The sequence below is a fragment of the Abrus precatorius genome, unplaced genomic scaffold (assembly GCF_003935025.1).
Source record: "Abrus precatorius isolate BTA unplaced genomic scaffold, Abrus_2018 Scaffold4, whole genome shotgun sequence".
Taxonomy (NCBI): domain Eukaryota; kingdom Viridiplantae; phylum Streptophyta; class Magnoliopsida; order Fabales; family Fabaceae; genus Abrus; species Abrus precatorius.
Genome location: NW_020874384.1, coordinates 8,076,141 through 8,093,929, shown reverse-complemented (window position 1 = coordinate 8,093,929; position 17,789 = coordinate 8,076,141). Strand labels below are relative to the sequence as shown.

Genomic DNA, 17,789 nt, shown 5'->3' with positions numbered 1-17,789 from the left:
TTGAAAAAGGAGTAAGAAAGTGCTGAAATTATTAGGAAATTTGAAAGGTCAAAGATATGTTACAATGTGCATAACATGATAATGTTGGCATATTGTTTTGCAAGAATATTGGTTCCACATGTTATAAATGGATTAGACAAGTTTATATTGCACATGCACTCGACATAAAGGTCTCAGCACTTCACACGACTCAAGGCGGAAGATAAAAAAGAATGTGCAATGTTTGTAGATTGTTAAGACTAATAAAGAAAGATTTGCAGTGCCCTTTTTAACAGAAGAAAAGAAACAAAACACAAGATTATTCATGCAAATTTTATGGTAAGGAGAAATAATTGCAGGAATCAAACCAAGACTGGTTAGAAGAGGTAGTTCAGTTCAGCTAATTGTCTGTTTTAACTAAAACAGTAATTTTGACCATTTAATTTTAAATAAATGATTGAAGTTAGACTTAAGTTAAATTAACTTTGACCATTTATGTGTAATTAAATAGTCAAAGTTTTGGAGAATTTAGTCATTTTAAGTTAGGAAATAGGAATGGAATGAAGATGAAAGGCGTAGAGCACAGATGCAAGATTTATGTTTTCTACCAATGCTAGTACTGCCTCCTTGGGAGAGCTGACGTCAAACGGATATAAATTTGTTTGAAGCGTTTCATGCATAAAACATAATTCCTTTAAACTGTGCATATTTTGCTAAATTATAGTTAATCTTAAGTCTTCTTTTTTCAATTATATTTTACGTGTATTTCTACCATCAATTAAAAGTATCCGAGAAGATTGAAGTTAAATTATGTCAAATTTAAAATTCTCTTGTTATTGTCGTACGTCAATGAATCAAATCTTAAAAAATAATCTGAGAATGAAAATTTTATTTCTTAAGCAATTGAGCATAACTTTTATCACCATAAAAAGAAATACCTCTACTCGTTTTGTACTATTGAGCTGATTAGTTCAGTTGACGACATCGAATAGATGATAAACTGTTCACTTTGAACAATAATCCTGACAACCATATAATAAGTTGACCATATGTAACTTTCTAAACTTACCCTCCTAGCTAACTTTGCTTCATTACATGTTTACTACCAAAATAATGTTTTCACTACAAGGAAAAATCATCTTCCGAAAGAGACTTCTGAAGGGAGAAGTAGGATGATATCGTACTTGAGAGTGATAGTGTGCCAAAGCAATGGGGTGTGGCAAATAGAAAAATGAGGGCAGAAAGAAACGAGATATGATATCTTCCTTTATGGGTTTTTGGAAAGATCAATCAAAATTATGATCGAAGCTTATAAAAAGTGAACCACATTATCTATCGTATTCATGCCAGTTCTGGTCCACTGGGGAGCTGCTCGTAACCATCATGAGGCGTGGTCACGTAGCTGCTCGATGGAACTGGAATGCATTTTAGGACAACAGCTACAAGTAAACTTACCGCACCAATCATGACGCTTGTTATCCACGATCCCCAGCTCAGTGGTACTGTTTGAGCAAAAGTACCCAGAAATTGAACTATCAGGATTTGAAAGCATATTGTTGAGGCCATGACCATTAGGAAAACCCAGCTTCTGAACAAGCCTTGGAAAACATTAATCTTCTCCATGTCACGGCTGTTAATTTCGTTGAATACCTATTAGTGAAAGAAAACATGTTTTGAATTAGTTTGTTCCTCAGGATGCATGAACGTTGCCAAAACAAAATATTAAGTAACAATCGAGAGGAAAAGCAAGTACTAGCATATATAGTTTCCTAACGTGCATTCAACACCCAGTTACTACTACACATATCGAGACTTATGTTGTGTTGATTTTGCATTCCAATGCAAATGAATTTTAGTTTACTTCAACGCTATAGTAGTTTCTGACATAGGATCAACGTTTAATGTGTTTTCAAACACACGCGTATGTTTCTTAAGAAAACAATATTAGAGCTAGCGAGTAATGAATAGATTTTAGGAAAAATATATCCATGTTCTGACCAATTTAAAAAACTGCAAAGTGAAAGTTAACTGATCTAGTACCTGGCAAAAAACAAAGGTGTTGAATATGACGGTATTTAAAACAGTGGTAGAATCAGGTCCATCGAGCTTGAGAATCTGTTTCCCACGAAATTTGAGAACCAGAAGGACAATAATTTGGAAGATGCTCTGACCAATTATGTTTCTCCACATGATCCTGGTGATGAATTTGGCGTTCTTTCCAATAGGTGGCCTCTTCATCAGCCCATCATGGGGAGGTTCTGTAGCCAGTGCCAATGCCCCCAGAGTGTCCATTATCATGTTTACCCACAGCATTTGAACCGCAGTAAGAGGAGCAGAGCCTGAAATGGATTTCTGTTTTGATTAGTCATCTGAATTGAACAAAAATATTTAGCTATGACCTGAAAAGATTGGCCTAAAACGTTATGGGTATGTATTACCTGACAAGCATGCTGAAACAAAATTCAGCGCGAGAGCTACAACATTGACTGTTAACTGGAACTGGACAAACTTTTGTATATTAATATAAACAGCACGGCCCCATCTCGTAACATTCACTATGGTTGTGAAGTTATCATCCATTACAATCACATCTGCATTCTCTTTTGCAACCTGGAGAAGATGGAGGTTAACAATACTACATAAAATATTAAATTCAATTGATTAGGAAACATATTAAATATGCCCATAAAATGATATAATTAGTTTTACTTAATATATAAATCCTGTAGTTGTTTTCAACCCCTAAAATTTCAGATAATGCTTGTATCTAAGATATATAGATTGTGCTTGTGACAAACCTCTGTCCCTGCAATACCCATGGCAAGTCCAATATCAGCCTCATGCAACGCTGGAGCATCATTGGTCCCATCACCAGTTACTGCCACTACTTCATTAAAGTCATTCCTCAAATGGGTCACTAAGGTGTGCTTATCCAGAGGCAAGGATCGAGCCATTACCTACACACATCAAGCAATCAATTTGAAAATGTACCACTCTTGCTAAACATTAAAAGGTGTCCAGGGAACAGTAACCAGACCTGTATTTTTGGTATTATCTCCTCCATTTCTTGCTGGGTCTTGTTCCGGAAATCTGGTCCCTCTATCGCGATTCCATCTGTCAATATGCCGCATTCTCTAGCTATTGCTTTAGCCGTATTTATGTTGTCACCAGTTACCATTCTAACAGTAATCCCAGCTGCTAAACAAGTCTGAACTGCTTCTTTCACTCCAGGCCTCACTGGATCCTTGATCCCAATAATGGCTATTAATGTGTACATATCCTCAGGAATACTATCACCCTTAGAAGATCCTTTAATGTCCCTGAAGGCAATGCAGAGTGTTCTCAGAGCCTCAGAGGCAAAACCGTTGATAACTTCCGTGATGCTACTTCTTTGTTGTTCGTTCAAATGGGCGACATTGCCGTCAGCATTAACAACTTTGTTACACATTTTCACAACTATTTCTGATGCTCCTTTACAAAATGCTCGAGACTTGTTGGTGCCACCGGGAAGAGCCACAAGCACTGACATCTTTTTTCTGACTGAATTGAAAGGTTCAACCTTTACTATTCTATACTTGTCATTATAAAACTTAGAATCACCTCCCAGAAGCAAGCCAAATTCTAGCAATGCGGATTCTGTGGGAGTGCCCATTATTCTGTTCTTTCCATCTTGCCCTTTGACTATCTCTGAGCCAGTATTCTGGAATATTGACTGCAAAAGGAGATCAAGTATCTGATCAGAAATTGAGCCCTTCAAAACATTTTCACTGCTGCCGCTTTTAATTACTTTAGTCTGTTCGCAAATCCATATTTTGTCCACAACCATGTGATTTGTTGTCAAAGTCCCCGTTTTATCAGTGCAAATACAACCAGCTGAACCCATGGTTTCACATGCAGAGAGGTGCCTAACTAGTGCCTTATCATCCATCAATTTCTTCATTGCAAATGCAAGGCTTAGTGTCACCGCCAAAGGCAACCCCTCGGGAACTGCCACAACTATTATAATGACAGCAGTAGCAAAGAAATTGAGAAGTTTAGATGCATCATCGAGGGACCACTCTGTGATCTGATGATGAATTGTTTTCGCCCACAAAAACCTGCTCGTCAGAACTAGGAATGTCAGCAATGCAAAAACCAAGCCTATCTTTCCAATTATGGTCGCAACCCCATTTAGTTTGACCTGAAGAGGTGTCTCATCATCTCCCCCTTCGTTCAGAGTATCCATCAATCTTCCCCATTCAGTCCTCATGCCAACGCATGTCACCAGCATCTTAGCAGACCCATCTTGTACTGTGGTCCCGGATAAAAGAAAAGGCTTACCTTGGTCCACATTCACAGCCTCACTCTCACCTGATAGACTTGATTCATCAATCAATAAGCCAAAACCTGATATGAATAACCCATCTGCAGGAACAATGTCTCCAATAGACAGATGTACTATATCTCCTACCACTAGATCATGGATCGAAACCTTTTGTCTTCTACCTTCTCTTGTAACCTGAATGCTCACATTTTTCTTTTCTTTATCCAAATCCTTGAATTGCAAAGACTGTTTATAGTCACTGACTGAAGTGACAAAGACCACTAAAAAAATACATAGTATGATTCCCACTCCATCGTACATACCTTTAGGCCAACCTTCAGTTGAGATTCCAACACCTACTGAAATCACAGAACATCCCATAAGGATAATTAAAGTTAAGTCCTGCATTGCATCCCAAACGAACATCCAAAAACTTCTGGAGGGCTTCTCTGCATGGCGGTTAACACCATAGATGTTTTGCCTATGCTGAACATCGAGTGAATTAACACCGTCTTGCAATGACACACGAACAGATTTTGCTATTCCTTCAACTCCTTCATGCAGTTCTAAACGTTTAACATCATGGGCTCGAAGAATGGATGCTAATTCATCTGGCTCAATTCCAAAGCCTGCTTCGTGAGTCTCCTTAGTTAGCATGAAATCACCTCGGTTCCCAGCTGTATGAGAAGGAAAAGAAAATATGTAACAGAACAAAGAATGAAAAGAGAAAAGGTAAATGAAAGGGATTAAATGTATATACCGTTAATAAAATGCAACGCTGCTTTTTGCACATAGAGAGCCACTCGTATCTTCTCCTGGTCAAGATAGTTAAGAGTATATGCAAAGTGTATTAGGGCAATGCATAATAAATGCATGTTATTCAACGTTTAGAAGGGTGTATCTAAGCTCGTGGTTCCTATCCTGTATGCTTTCTGCTCCAGCAATAGCAACCTGATACTGTTACATTTTTCTATTGAATAACCGTTTTCATAATGCCAGAGATTTATCATTCTAGTTTTTAGCTCAACAATAAGCACAGAGCTACACGAAGTTCATTCACGCCATTCACATTAATAGAAAAAAAAAAAAGGAGAGATATGCCACATTAATTAATGGAGAATTGATCAACTCTTTCCTCTATCTCTTTTTGAACTTTTTTCTCAAGAAAAGAAAAGAATGATAATTTTGAGAACAAATTTCCCGTGTAAAAACAATTCTTTAAAATAGAAGTGTGAGAGCATAGAGACAAATATCAGTTTTGCTATCAAGACATCATTTGACTAAATAGTTCAACGAGTGCATAAAGGTTATGATAACATTTTATTAAATAAATAAACCCAAAAACAAAGATAGTTGAGTTAATATTGGGGAATATTTTTTTTTTCATATATCTAATAACTATAACATCAGTTTATGCAAATTTTATGGTCATACCGTTACACTTCACATCTACATCACGCAACAAAAAGCAAAGAAAAACACTTTTTTTTTAATGAAACATTAAATGGTAATACAGCAGTTCTATCATACATAAATTTCAAACAAAAGTAAGTTATGTACAGATACCAATTGCCAAACGAAGCAGTTCTACAATAATTCATATTTTTTATTTTAATTCTTGTAAAAAACAACTTATTTTATTTTAGTTACAAAAAATTTAAAAAATATTTTCTTTTAATTCTTGATAAGAGACTAAAAATATTTTATTTTTGTTAAATATAGTGCTAGAAACAAGTTTTTTATATCTAAAATAAATTAAAAAAATAATGATATTTTTGCGACCAAAAATTTAGCAATATTCGAAGTATCAAATATAACATTTGTGGGTTTAAACAGGAAGACAATATATGTAGGATAGCAATTAAGTATTGGTTTGCCATTCTATTTCTAACAAGTATAAAATTAAGGTGACTGTCATCCCAAATTCATCAGAATGGCATTATAATTCTTAAGACTTCTATTAGATGTAAAAGCATACGGTTTCATACATCTCACTGGGTAGAGTTACAGTAAATATTAATATAAATATTATGGTAAATTTATAAAACCAGTGCGTCAAAGTGAGGTTATTGCTTTAGAAATAAGCTGGAATTGAGAGAATCATTGGTAAAGACTAAAAGAGTATAAGGACCAAGGACAAAGAAGAAAATGACTCAAAGTAGTGTAGCACCACGAATCTTTGCTGGTTTACCTTGCATAGCATATATATAATGGAACAGGCGATCAGGCATGGGTTAGCTCAAACATATACGTATGCATGGGATAACACAAACTATTTGATTTTAGTTTTCAAATAAAAATAACTGTGTTTGAATGGACATTTGAAACGGGAATCTATTCAACACTATAAGGTATAATTTTTATGTTAAACTGTGTTGAGGTAATTTTTAAGCAGTAAACACACACTAAAACATACGGGATAGTAAGAGATAAACATTGGAAGCTTTAAAAAGTTGGTGGTTAACATGGGCTATCCTATTGGTAACCATTTGCATTTAAGTAATGCCCTAATTTCACCCGTTTTAGCGTGTGCTTTATAAATTGCTTCGCCACAAAATAAGAAATGGTCCCTCCAGCGATAAATGATGGGGATTTCACATTTTCATCATCTTTGGTAAAATCAAAGCCCATATCAAATTGTTTCACCCTTTTTGGTATCCTGCCGTATGAAACAAGTTTGAATGGTACTTTATGAAATAGCTATATATCGTGTCAGAAATAAATGATAATGAGTTATTTGGTTCCTAACAAAAGAAATTTTGATGTTAACTACTCTTATTTTATGTTAAATAAAAATTGAAATTTCAAGTCAAGTGGTACGTGTGAAAGGCATAAATTGGGGGAGAAGTGAGGGAAATTCTTCTGTATCAATTCTTCTACATCATAGCAATCAAATTTTCTGGGACCTACCTATACAAATATAAATAATTAATAAAACCTTGGTTAATCCAAAAATGTAACTCTGGTCTTTTTTGTTTTTTTTTTTTGGTAGAAAAGGTTGCGATCTTTTTATGGAGGAAGAATATCATGCATTAATGAAGATTTTTATTTTTTTTTTGTCGAAACCGTGTGAAGCGAGCTCAGAAACAACGGTTACATCACGTTAACGATTTGACCAATAGTTACATGAAAATTTCAATCGCTCTGTTACTATCTTAATGACTTGCATGAACTAGCTTTCATTGCACGCTACCAATTATCTGAGCTTGATTCAGTTAGCGTATTTTCACGAATAAATTTAATTTAAAAAATAAAAAAAGGAAATTCGGAAACGACAAAACCAATCGGATTCTGATCCATTGCACTGTGTGTTTTCATTGTCTGGAGCGTAGAATCGGTTAATGAATCGAAAATGAAATTGAAATGGAAGAGAGGAGTACCTGAAGCTTCCTTCTCTTCGATTCGGCGTCGGCGCGTTGGGCGAGATTGGCGACCATGCGGAAGCGCCGGCGGGGATTCTTGACGATGGAGACGGCGGATCTCCATCGGCGAAGTGCCGCCTCTGACGGGTTTTTCGGCTGCAGGTTAAAATTTTCTCTCAGGTATTTCTCCATTGCTATTGCTATTGCTATTCACTCACTGAGCTTGCTTAATCAATTCACAATCACTCTTTTCTTCTAATTTTTATTATCATAAATTAATTATAATTGTAATAAGTAATTAAGAATAAGAGGAGGAAACTTTCAAACGTCGCCGAATATGGCGGGAACAAGAAAGAGAGAGAGAGAGAGAGAGAAAGATGCCATAGTCACAGACTGAGAGAGGAGCACAGCTATACAATTATCGTAGTAAACGTACACGTGCTGGATTTGTTTATGACATTTTATGTTTAACTTTTTCACTTTTATATACAATCAACTTCAAAAATAAAATTACTATAATAAATTTTTAAAAATATTTTTCCACTTTTAACATGTCATAGAATTAAAAAATCACAATAAATATAGTTCTAAGATAAATATCTAAAAAGTTATATTCTATTGGTAAAAATATAATAAAAAATATTTTTCAATCAAATATGAAATATATCATGGCTTATATGAAAAATGAAAAATAAATATAAAACTAAATAGAATTTTTAAAAACTGTTAATGTAAAAAATATATTTACTTGAATCTAATTAATAGTTATATGTAATAAATGTAGATTGAATTCATATATTATGATCAAATTGACTTTGACAAAATAAAAAAATATGGATTGGTTTAAATATTATATTTAAAAATATTAAAAAAATTATATCATGATTATTATTTAACTGATTATCATACTATAAAATCTTAAATATAAGAAACCCAATTAAAACTTAATAATTCTTATTTCTATTTATTTATTTTATGTTTTATTCATTGTCAACATGTCTAATTTTTTTAAAAAATATATATAAATATATTTATGTCATAAAATATATTATTTTTCTTAATGAGATTTTAAATTTTTATCAATATTTTATTTTAATAATTTCTACATCAAAACTTAATTGAATTTAATCTAAATTTATGATATTGTAGGTTAAATTAGCTAAACAAAATATTAACAACTTCAATACAATTAAACTAAATAATAATAAAATTTTATGATATCACTTAAAATTAACGTAGTTGTGATTACAACTTTTTTGGTTATTTGGTTATAAATAATTATACTGATATGTGATTAATGAAAAATAATTTTTTTTTAAAAAAAACAACTTAATCTTTGAATATATTTCTCTTAAAAAGGAAAAAATATATATAAAAAAGAGATTTATTAAAAATTATTAACATAAAAAAATATGAATTTATTTGTTTAAATAAAAATTAAAAATTACATAATTATAAAACACAAAAATAATAAAATAATAAAAAAATAGTAAATTTTTTTTTAAATTAGTTATATAAATAAAAGTAAAATTATTTGTCTAACTAATTTAAACTTATTTAGTGGTATAATAAAAGATAAATTAGTAATCTAATAATTTTTTAATTTTTATTTGTATTATAATTATTTGTCTCAACATTTTTTACTGAATTAAAATTTAATTAATTTTTTTATCAATTAATGGTAGTAAGTTTTTAATAATAAATAATTTAATAATATATAAAATATGATTTTTGTAAGTATACTGTTAATCATTACATATATTACTTCCTTAAATATTTATCTCAAATATATTTTAGTATATATATATATATATATAAGGACATGATATTCTTACATTAGTGTAAGTTTAAAAAATTTTACACATAATCTGAACTTTTTATTTAACTTAAATTTAATGAGTTATAATTTATTACTTCATTGACCATTAAATGTAAGTTAAATGAAAGACTCAAATTGAATGTAAGAATTTTTAGACTTACACTAGTGTAAGAAGATCTTTCATGGTAGATGAGGAAGAAGACAACAACTAACCACACAAAGAGAATTAGGTATAACTTTCTGTCCCTTCCATGAGCAGCACCACAATTCGAATATTAAGCTGCATAAGATTGTGGAAGACCAAGCCTTCAAGCTGCAAGAAGGTGAATATAAGCCTATCAACCTCACCATACAGACTAGAAAAGAGAGTTTCTGTAGATTATCTTGAAAGGGACTTCAAACCTTGGTGCGGGAGTTTTATGCAAACACCAAATTTAATCCTCAGGCTGAAGTCAATCTCTTTCCCTATCACATTATGGTGAGAGGCACTAAGGTTGCATTTACTCCAGGTGTGATAAATAGAGTCTTAAAAATACCAAGACCGGTGCTTGAGCCTAAGAAGGATGACTATACATTGTTGCTGGAGCAAGGACCAGATTATGAAGCCATTATCCACAGCTTGTGCAAACCTAGAGCTAAATGGAGACCTTTGAGCAATCCTGACCCTTGCAGCCTATTACTAAGTGACCTCCTACCCATTCCTAAAGTATGATTCCATTTTATCATTCGCTCACTCACCCCCAATCTTACATGATACCACCTTATTGTTGAGGCGAGCACAACTTCTATATTGTATTGTAATGGGGATTGATATTAATGTGGGGAAGGTGATCTATCAAGAACTACGCCAAATCATGGAAGATGATAATCAACGATCTCTTGCTTACCTTTCACTTAGTACACTGCTTTGTGAGGAGGATAAGGTGCCAATCGACCTCAATGATATCCCAGTCTAGAAGTTGAAATGGATCACAACTGAACATGGCACCAAAAGACCTAAAGGAAGATTAATAGCCACTTCACCATCAATACCCTCTACTTCCACTTCGTTCCATATGACAAGCAAACACCAACATAATCTGGTTCTTAGTGGAATAACTCAATTTCAAAAATCTGCCACTAGATAGGTATAATTGTTAATGCAAGGAATTGTGTGGCTAGAGGAAAAAGTGGACAGAATTGCCTAGGACCTGCATGTAATCGATGTTAAACAAGAAGGCTTATCTTGTGCTAAGTTGTTGTGCTTGATGTCTGAAGAAAATTCTGCTGCAAAAGATGAAGCAGGAGAAGAATTTTAAGAACAACTTGCACTGCTGCAGTTTTTTTATTTTTACTTTATATGTATTTGTTTTTCTTTTTTTTTTTGCTGTTATTTCCTTTTAATGCTTTCAATTCCAGAACAATTGTTTTAATTTGGGGGCACCTTGATGCCCATTGATAAATCGATATTTTACTAGCATTTTAGTTTAGTTTTTAGTAGTTAATAAGTATTTAAATTGATTAATAAAGCTAAAAATCACATAAAAAATGCTTTAATGTTCAAAGTTCTTTAAAAAGTTTAGTGTTTTAGATTTGATCTCAATTTTGATATAATTCTGCTTATTAGATTGAATTTTATGCAGAAAATCTAAACTGGAGGTTATGAGGACGAGAATCAAATGAAGAAATAGAAAAAAGTGAAAGAATTGGACTTAAAGAGTGAAGAATCAATTGATAAAGTCTAAAAGTTATCACTCTGGGTGTATAAAGTGACAACTCTGGAATGGATTCAACAAAATAAAGTGAAAGTGATTACTCTAAGTGTTCAAAGTGAACTATTCAAAGCTTTAATCTATAAGAAGAGGTGAAAGTGTACACTTTAAGTGTTCAAAATGAACATTCCAGAGGTGTAAACTCGAGGACTTCGTGCATAAACACTTTCAGTGTTCAAAGTGAACACTCCAATAGCAAATATGCAAAGGAGGCATTCACATCAACACTTCAAATGTTCAAAGTTAACATGCACATCATAGATAACTCACCATTACCACTTTCAGCACATAAAGTGTTCGCTTTAGAGAGGTTTAGGTTAAAGGAAGGTTGCGTGTTAATACTTTAAACGTTCAAAGTATTAACCTGCATGACAAAATCTTGTATAACCACTTTAAGTATTCACTCTAAGCATTTAAAGTGTTCACCTCAATTTAGGAATAATCCAGAAGACCTTCTACGTGTACACTTTAACCATTTGAAGTGTACATGTCAGAAAGAGCAAGAAAAAAAAATATAAATACATGTGTAGTCCAAAATTGGGGATCTTTTGTCATTTTTTCTTTTCCATTCCATTTTCACTTCTTAGGAGAGTTAGAGAGAGTGATTAGGGGTGACTTCCAAGTTTCAATTCTTGAGGAATCAGATTGGGAATTAGATTGTGAAGATGTTCTTCTATTCTTTTTCTTCTTCTTTTTCTTTCTCTTGTCCATCTGTAATGATGTTCTAGATTTCTTTTATTAGGAATTTATGGATCCAAATTTGAGTTTGTGATTTGATTATGGATCTGGACCTTGAAATTTTAATTGAATTAGGCATTTGATTCTGTTTTTAAGACAATTATTAGACTGATAATTCAATTAAATTGAACTTAGAGAAATTTTCATCAATGAAAGTTGAGTTAGTTTCTCATAATCAATTACCAAGGTTAATGATATCTTAGGGATAAACATTCATAATCTTGTAATCCTATGATTTCTAATGCTTAATGCAATGTTTAATTGAATTACAGATAAGGTATTTGGGTTGTTAAGTTGAACATTAGGATCATTGAGTCAAGGAATTGAACTTTGATTAAATAAGTGAAATCGATTATCAATTAGGTGAAATACTTAAGAGTTCAAAACATGATTGAGTTGTAATTGATAATTTGGTGAAATGATTCCTAACTCCATTCCATATATCATTTCAATACAAAATTTGTAGTTCTATTTTACTGCACCTTTATAATTTCTTACACTTGTTAATTCTAATTTTTACATAATATAAACTCTCCAATCAATTGTATGCTCAACTAGTTGTTGATTTATGAAGTGATACTTGAGAAAATCAATCCCTGAGTGAATATATGTATATGTGTGTTGATGTATGTGGATGAATATATATAAGTGTAATTGTAGATATTGATTATAGATTAATAGTTTGATGTGTTTGGAATTCATTGAAAATTTAGCTAAGTGTATATTGTAGGAGTGTTCTTACTGTAGCGAGAGGGCCCTGGGCGTAGAGCATGAATCTGTGGTATTCTCGCTATAGTGAAAGGAGTCTCGCTGTAGTGAGAAGGTCTTGGGAGAAGGGGTGATTTTGTTGCATTCTCGTTGTAGCGAAAGGCTCCTTGTTGTAGTGAGAAGGCAATAGAGAGGGGTGCGTTTCTGAGTGTAGTCTCGCTGTAGCGAGAGGATCTCGCTGTAGATTCTACAGAATCTGAAGTATAGTTTCTTCTAAAATTTTTGCTACAGCGAGAGGGGGTGTTGCTGCAACGAGAGATGACTTGTTGTAGCGAGAATGTCGCGATCAGAGAGGTATTTGAGGGGTTTAGGATTTGAAAAATTCATTCCCCCTTCTCCCTTTGAGTTCTTTCTCTATTCTCTCAATTTTCAACCTATTCTTACTGATTAAATTGCCTTCAAAGCCATTCATGTGTTGGATTGAAGGTTGAGATTGTGTTTGAGACGCTTTGACGTAAGTTCTAAGAGTTAGGATTTTAGTTTTTCATTCATCTTCTTGATTTTTGGGTTTCTCATGGAATTCTTCCATGTGTTTAGGATGAAATCCGTGTGGGAGATGCTTTGATTGCTGATTTAAGTTGTGGGTCTTCATTTTGAGATAAGAGGGGACTCTACCCTTTCTCATTTTGCTTGAAAATTCGTTTAAATTGTTATTTGTAAAGTTGTGATTGAAATAGAACGTAGAAAGGTGTGCATTTGGATGAAAATGACTTGATTGTGATAGGGTATAGCAGAAATCTTGTGTGGAACCTAATGTTATTGGCATTGAGAAATGTGTATGATGAATAATGAATGTTAGGTGTGATGAAGTAAATTATTGTAGAGAAATTGTGATGAAAACTGTGTGATTGAATATTGTGTGGTGAAATATAGGTGTATGTGCTTTCGATTGAGAATGAATGATATGAGATAAATGAAATGTGTGTGTGGAAGGCATGATGAATGTGAATGTGGATGTGTTTGAATATTTTGAAAAACTATGAATAGTTCAGCGATACACTAAGGGTGTGGAAGATGAAGGCGGTAGAAATACCTTGGGAAAGAGAGGGTGGTGGTAATACCAACAGTGAGTGTGGGTGCACCACAGGCCACACACTCTTTTCCTGACTCGGCCTCTGACTAATACCTTTGCCAAAGGGCTCGTAACCGCACATGTTGTATCTGTGAAGTGGAGGCTTTTCGACATCATTGTAACAAAAGAAAAATGAATATATCTAATGATGAATTACAAGCAATTAACCCAATTCTTAAATTTTCTAAGTTATCCCTCATAATTTCTTTAACCCAAGAAATAGGCGAAACCCAAAATGCTTTCCTATCTAATCTTTGACCCATTACAGCCTAAACAAAGCCTTTTTGATTGTCACAAGATTGCATAGATAGTTATGAGCTAGAACAATGCCAAATCTATGTTAAAGAATGACAACAAAAGCAATTGAAAAAGTTAAACACAAGCTTTTATATTGTGGGAAATAAAAGAGCAAAACACCAATCCTGAGAGTAAAGAGTTTAATACATTTATGGTGTCAAGAACCATGAATTTTCTTGTGAATATTAATAATTAATTATGTTGCTGCAAGAAGGATAAAAAAGTGTGTATTGAGATGCTAATTGTAGCCATTTGTTTAGGTAGACAAAAAATTATTTAAGGACAAACAATCATTTAAGTTTAGGGTTGTGATGAGTCATTGACTCATGTAGTAAATTGAATGCTTATGATACTTTTCATTGAATAAATAATCTATGTTAGTGTAATTAATTAGAAAATTTAACGGAAAGGTGTTATTACTTGGAATACAATGGATTGTTCAATTATTTATATTTTGCAGTTGGTTTTTGAAGAGTTTAAAAGAGAAATTGCAATTGGATCTAAAGAGAAGAAGTTGAATTACTGTGACATATTTGTGGGCATCTTTTATTACACTTTTTAGACATAGAATTTTAGATTTTTTCATATATCTTTACGTACAAATGTCTTTCATTCCATTTCTCCTTTTCTTATGTATAGGATTTTGATGGGAAGTAAGATTATATCGCTCCATTCCTTTTACTTTTTAATAGAACAGTGATTTCCTACAATTTACATTTCCTGTAATTTCCTTTAAGTTGAACATAAAGTTTATTTTTACAATATATTTCACTTTCTTTTCATTTATTTTTGCAATGTCTTGCTGATTTCATTGGGGTTGAGGATGGGTGAACTTGATTCTTAAATTATTGGGATAATCTAAATGTGGGCTATAACTCAAGTTACTTTTTTTCTAATTTATTTAATCCTAAACTCAATGTTTCTCTGTATGTTAGCATTCAGAGTTGATAAAGAAAATCTTATTGGAAAATTTGAATCATTCTTGGAAATGGATTAAGTAGCTCATTATAAGTTACCTAGGAATAGGAATCTTTAATAGTGTGGTCACTTTTGATTTCTAAACTTAATACTAATTTCCTCTTAATTTACTAAGGAATTAGGAATTGAGAGTCGATTTAGAACCATTTGATCAAGGAATTGACCTTGAGTACTATAAAAATCTGACCATTAGAATAGTTGTATTATAAGTTATGCATACTTTTTACAATGAGAAAGAATTAAGGAATCCTAACTCAATCCATTTCTATATTAGTTGTTAACTTGTTTGCTGAGTTTATATCTATTATGAAATTTATTTGCCATTCTATTTTAGTTTCTTACGCTTTGTTTTCTTCTCATGCTAAAGTAATTCAATAGAGTTTAAGTCACTTTTAATTGCTACGTAATATTTAATTTTCTATATTGAACTCTTAAGTTGTTTATCACCTAACTAGCTATATTCTTATGGTTTGATAATTAACATTAATCCTAGTGGACAATAAAATCTAATTGTTACTACAAATGATTTGGTACACTTGCCAATTTGTTTATCAAGCATGGTCTCTCTTGTAGTTATTTAAACTTAATCCCAGCAGGTTTTGAATGGATCTACTACTAGACTGACTATTATTAATCTCTTTATACATTTTGTTCATAAGGGAGAAGATTTTTTTATGTTCTTTGTTATTAATGCTTTGACCATCTTTATCATTACTATCTTCATTTGTCATCCATTGACTCCCTTGTCATCCCTATTAATATATTTATTTCTAAGTTTTTATTACCTTTTAAGGATTTCTTAGAGGGGGTCCTCTAGTATTATTAAATCTTAAGGGTTTACTCTTTCTAAGACCCTTATGATCCTTTCCCTCCTCCTCAAACCTAATTGGTAAATCTAGGGATTTCTTCACATTCAAGGTTATTTGCTATCAGTGTCTAGGTCAAAACCACCTAGGATATCAAATCTTGACCATAAGAGCACTTCCTTATTCATCTCACTCTAAGCTAGACTAGCTATTGGGGGATGTGGCCTTATTTTCTTCCTAACAGGCCTCTTAACTAACATCTAGGGCCCAAACAGACATTGTTCCTCTGCTACAGTACCCTCTTGACTCCCTTTAGCTTTTGCCTTAGTTGATTCCTTGAGAGGCATAGGATCCTCATTTTTATTTTTCTCTAGATTCATTGGCCTGGGGTGGGTTCAGAGTTATCACGAATATGTTTATGAAGGTTGTAACATCCTCTTTTCATTTTTTGATAAATTATGTTTTGATTAATGTTAAGTAGTATTAGAATGCATTTAGAAGAGAAATGGAGACTTTTGAGAGGCACTTTGGTGCAGGAGATCTTGCTCAAGCAAGGTAAATCTCGCCCAGGCGAGATTAAACGTGCATAAATACCTTGTTACAAGGCTATCTCGCTCAAGTGAGATGATTCTCGCTCAAGCGAGATAAGATAAATATTGCCCAACTCTCACTTCGCCTAGATGAGAGTGATCTCGCTCAGGCGAGCTGGGAATTTTGTCTAGGCTAGATGGGTCGCTCAGGCAAGGACCCATAGGAGAATTATCATGCTCTTTGGACACCATCTCGCTCAGGCAAGATGGAGCTTGCTCAAGCGAGTATAACAGAAAAGAAGGTGCGAGACCACTGTTTGCATATCTCGCTCAGGCGAGATTCCCATCGCTCAAGTGAGATGTCGTCGCTTAAGCAAGAACGCGCGGGGCTGAGGGGTATTTAAGAGATTTCTTGCATGGAAATCTTATTTATTTCTGAACTCACGTCTCTCTCTCAAGTTTTCTCTGAAACTCTCTTGTCTTTTACCTAGATAAAAGCCTCAGAAACTCTGTTTTCTCTTCAAAGTCGAACTTGGACATTGAAGCTAATCGACTTTAAGTAAGTTTCTTCAGATTAAACTTGATTTTCTTCGATCATTTTTCCTGTTCTTTTTCTTATAAATATCTCTTGATACTCAGGAGAACTTCCATCCGTGAACTTTGATCCTTTTTTATCTCTCTTATGGGCTCATCTTTGAGGTAAGGAAAGCTGTGTTTTATAGTTATATTACAATATTTATTTTATGCTTATAGAGCACTGTTACGTGAATATGGTATGAGAATATATAGTTGAGATATATTTTGTGTGAATAATATATGACAAGATGTTTGTTTGATGAGTTGGACTGTTTGATTGTTTAGACTAAGTGGTTGGTACATGTTCATATGTATTATGTGATTATTATTCAATGTGAAATATTATGAAACTTACTGAGTGATTTGTGTGATTTTATGAAATATGTCTGAGTAAAATGATATGAGAAAATGATGTGAAAATGAAATATTACGGTTGAAATTGTATCAATGAATATATATAAGTGAAATGGAATTTGTCTAGAAGTGCTTTACTAAGCACGATCTTATGAATGAGAAAGAGAATAACCTAAGAGTTGGATATGGATGGAATCTAGTGTGAATAGTTACAGAGATATACTAGAGGTATAGAGTCTAGAAACGATAAAAATATGAGAAAAACGTAGAGTGGTGAGCGACATTCGCATTTGTGTACAAACTCTTTTTGAGAGTGAATGCATCACATGGCCTCACATTCATTTCCTGACTAGACTCCTGACTATACCTTTGCTAAGAGACTCGATTATTATACATGTTGTATCCATGTGCATAAGTTAACTGGCGACTATTTACCTAGTTGATTAAGACCTTAAG

At 33.1% G+C, this 17,789-nt stretch overlaps 1 protein-coding gene across 4 annotated transcripts; it reads right to left on the bottom strand.

Annotated features, from left to right (window-relative positions):
• Positions 1–843: 843 nt before the first annotated feature.
• LOC113865478 (putative calcium-transporting ATPase 11, plasma membrane-type) lies at positions 844–14,055 on the bottom strand. 4 transcript variants are annotated; one of them, XM_027500063.1, is made up of 8 exons: positions 7,663–7,836; positions 5,043–5,097; positions 3,277–4,959; positions 3,017–3,078; positions 2,778–2,936; positions 2,418–2,589; positions 2,020–2,318; positions 1,321–1,629 (listed from the first exon to the last, which is right to left on the bottom strand). In XM_027500063.1, exons 1-8 carry the CDS (start codon positions 7,834–7,836, stop codon positions 1,321–1,323), a joined length of 2,913 nt encoding a protein of 970 aa, XP_027355864.1. The 4 variants fall into 4 exon arrangements, with proteins under 4 accessions (XP_027355863.1, XP_027355860.1, XP_027355861.1 ...); XM_027500062.1 differs by lacking the exon at positions 7,663–7,836 and adding an exon at positions 14,032–14,055 and having other exon boundaries at positions 844–1,629; positions 3,017–4,959; XM_027500059.1 differs by having other exon boundaries at positions 844–1,629; positions 3,017–4,959; positions 7,663–8,078.
• Between the last annotated feature and the right edge of the window lie 3,734 nt (positions 14,056–17,789).

Excerpts from the sequence above, each read along its gene's own strand:
- LOC113865478 (XM_027500059.1), bottom strand. The coding sequence starts at position 7,836 with ATGGAGAAATACCTGAGAGAAAATTTTAACCTGCAGCCGAAAAACCCG. Across the intron at positions 2,590-2,777 it reads TGGGTATTGCAGGGACAGAG|GTTGCAAAAGAGAATGCAGA; the intron begins GTTTGTCACAAG and ends CATCTTCTCCAG. Across the intron at positions 2,319-2,417 it reads TGTTTCAGCATGCTTGTCAG|GCTCTGCTCCTCTTACTGCG; the intron begins GTAATACATACC and ends AATCCATTTCAG.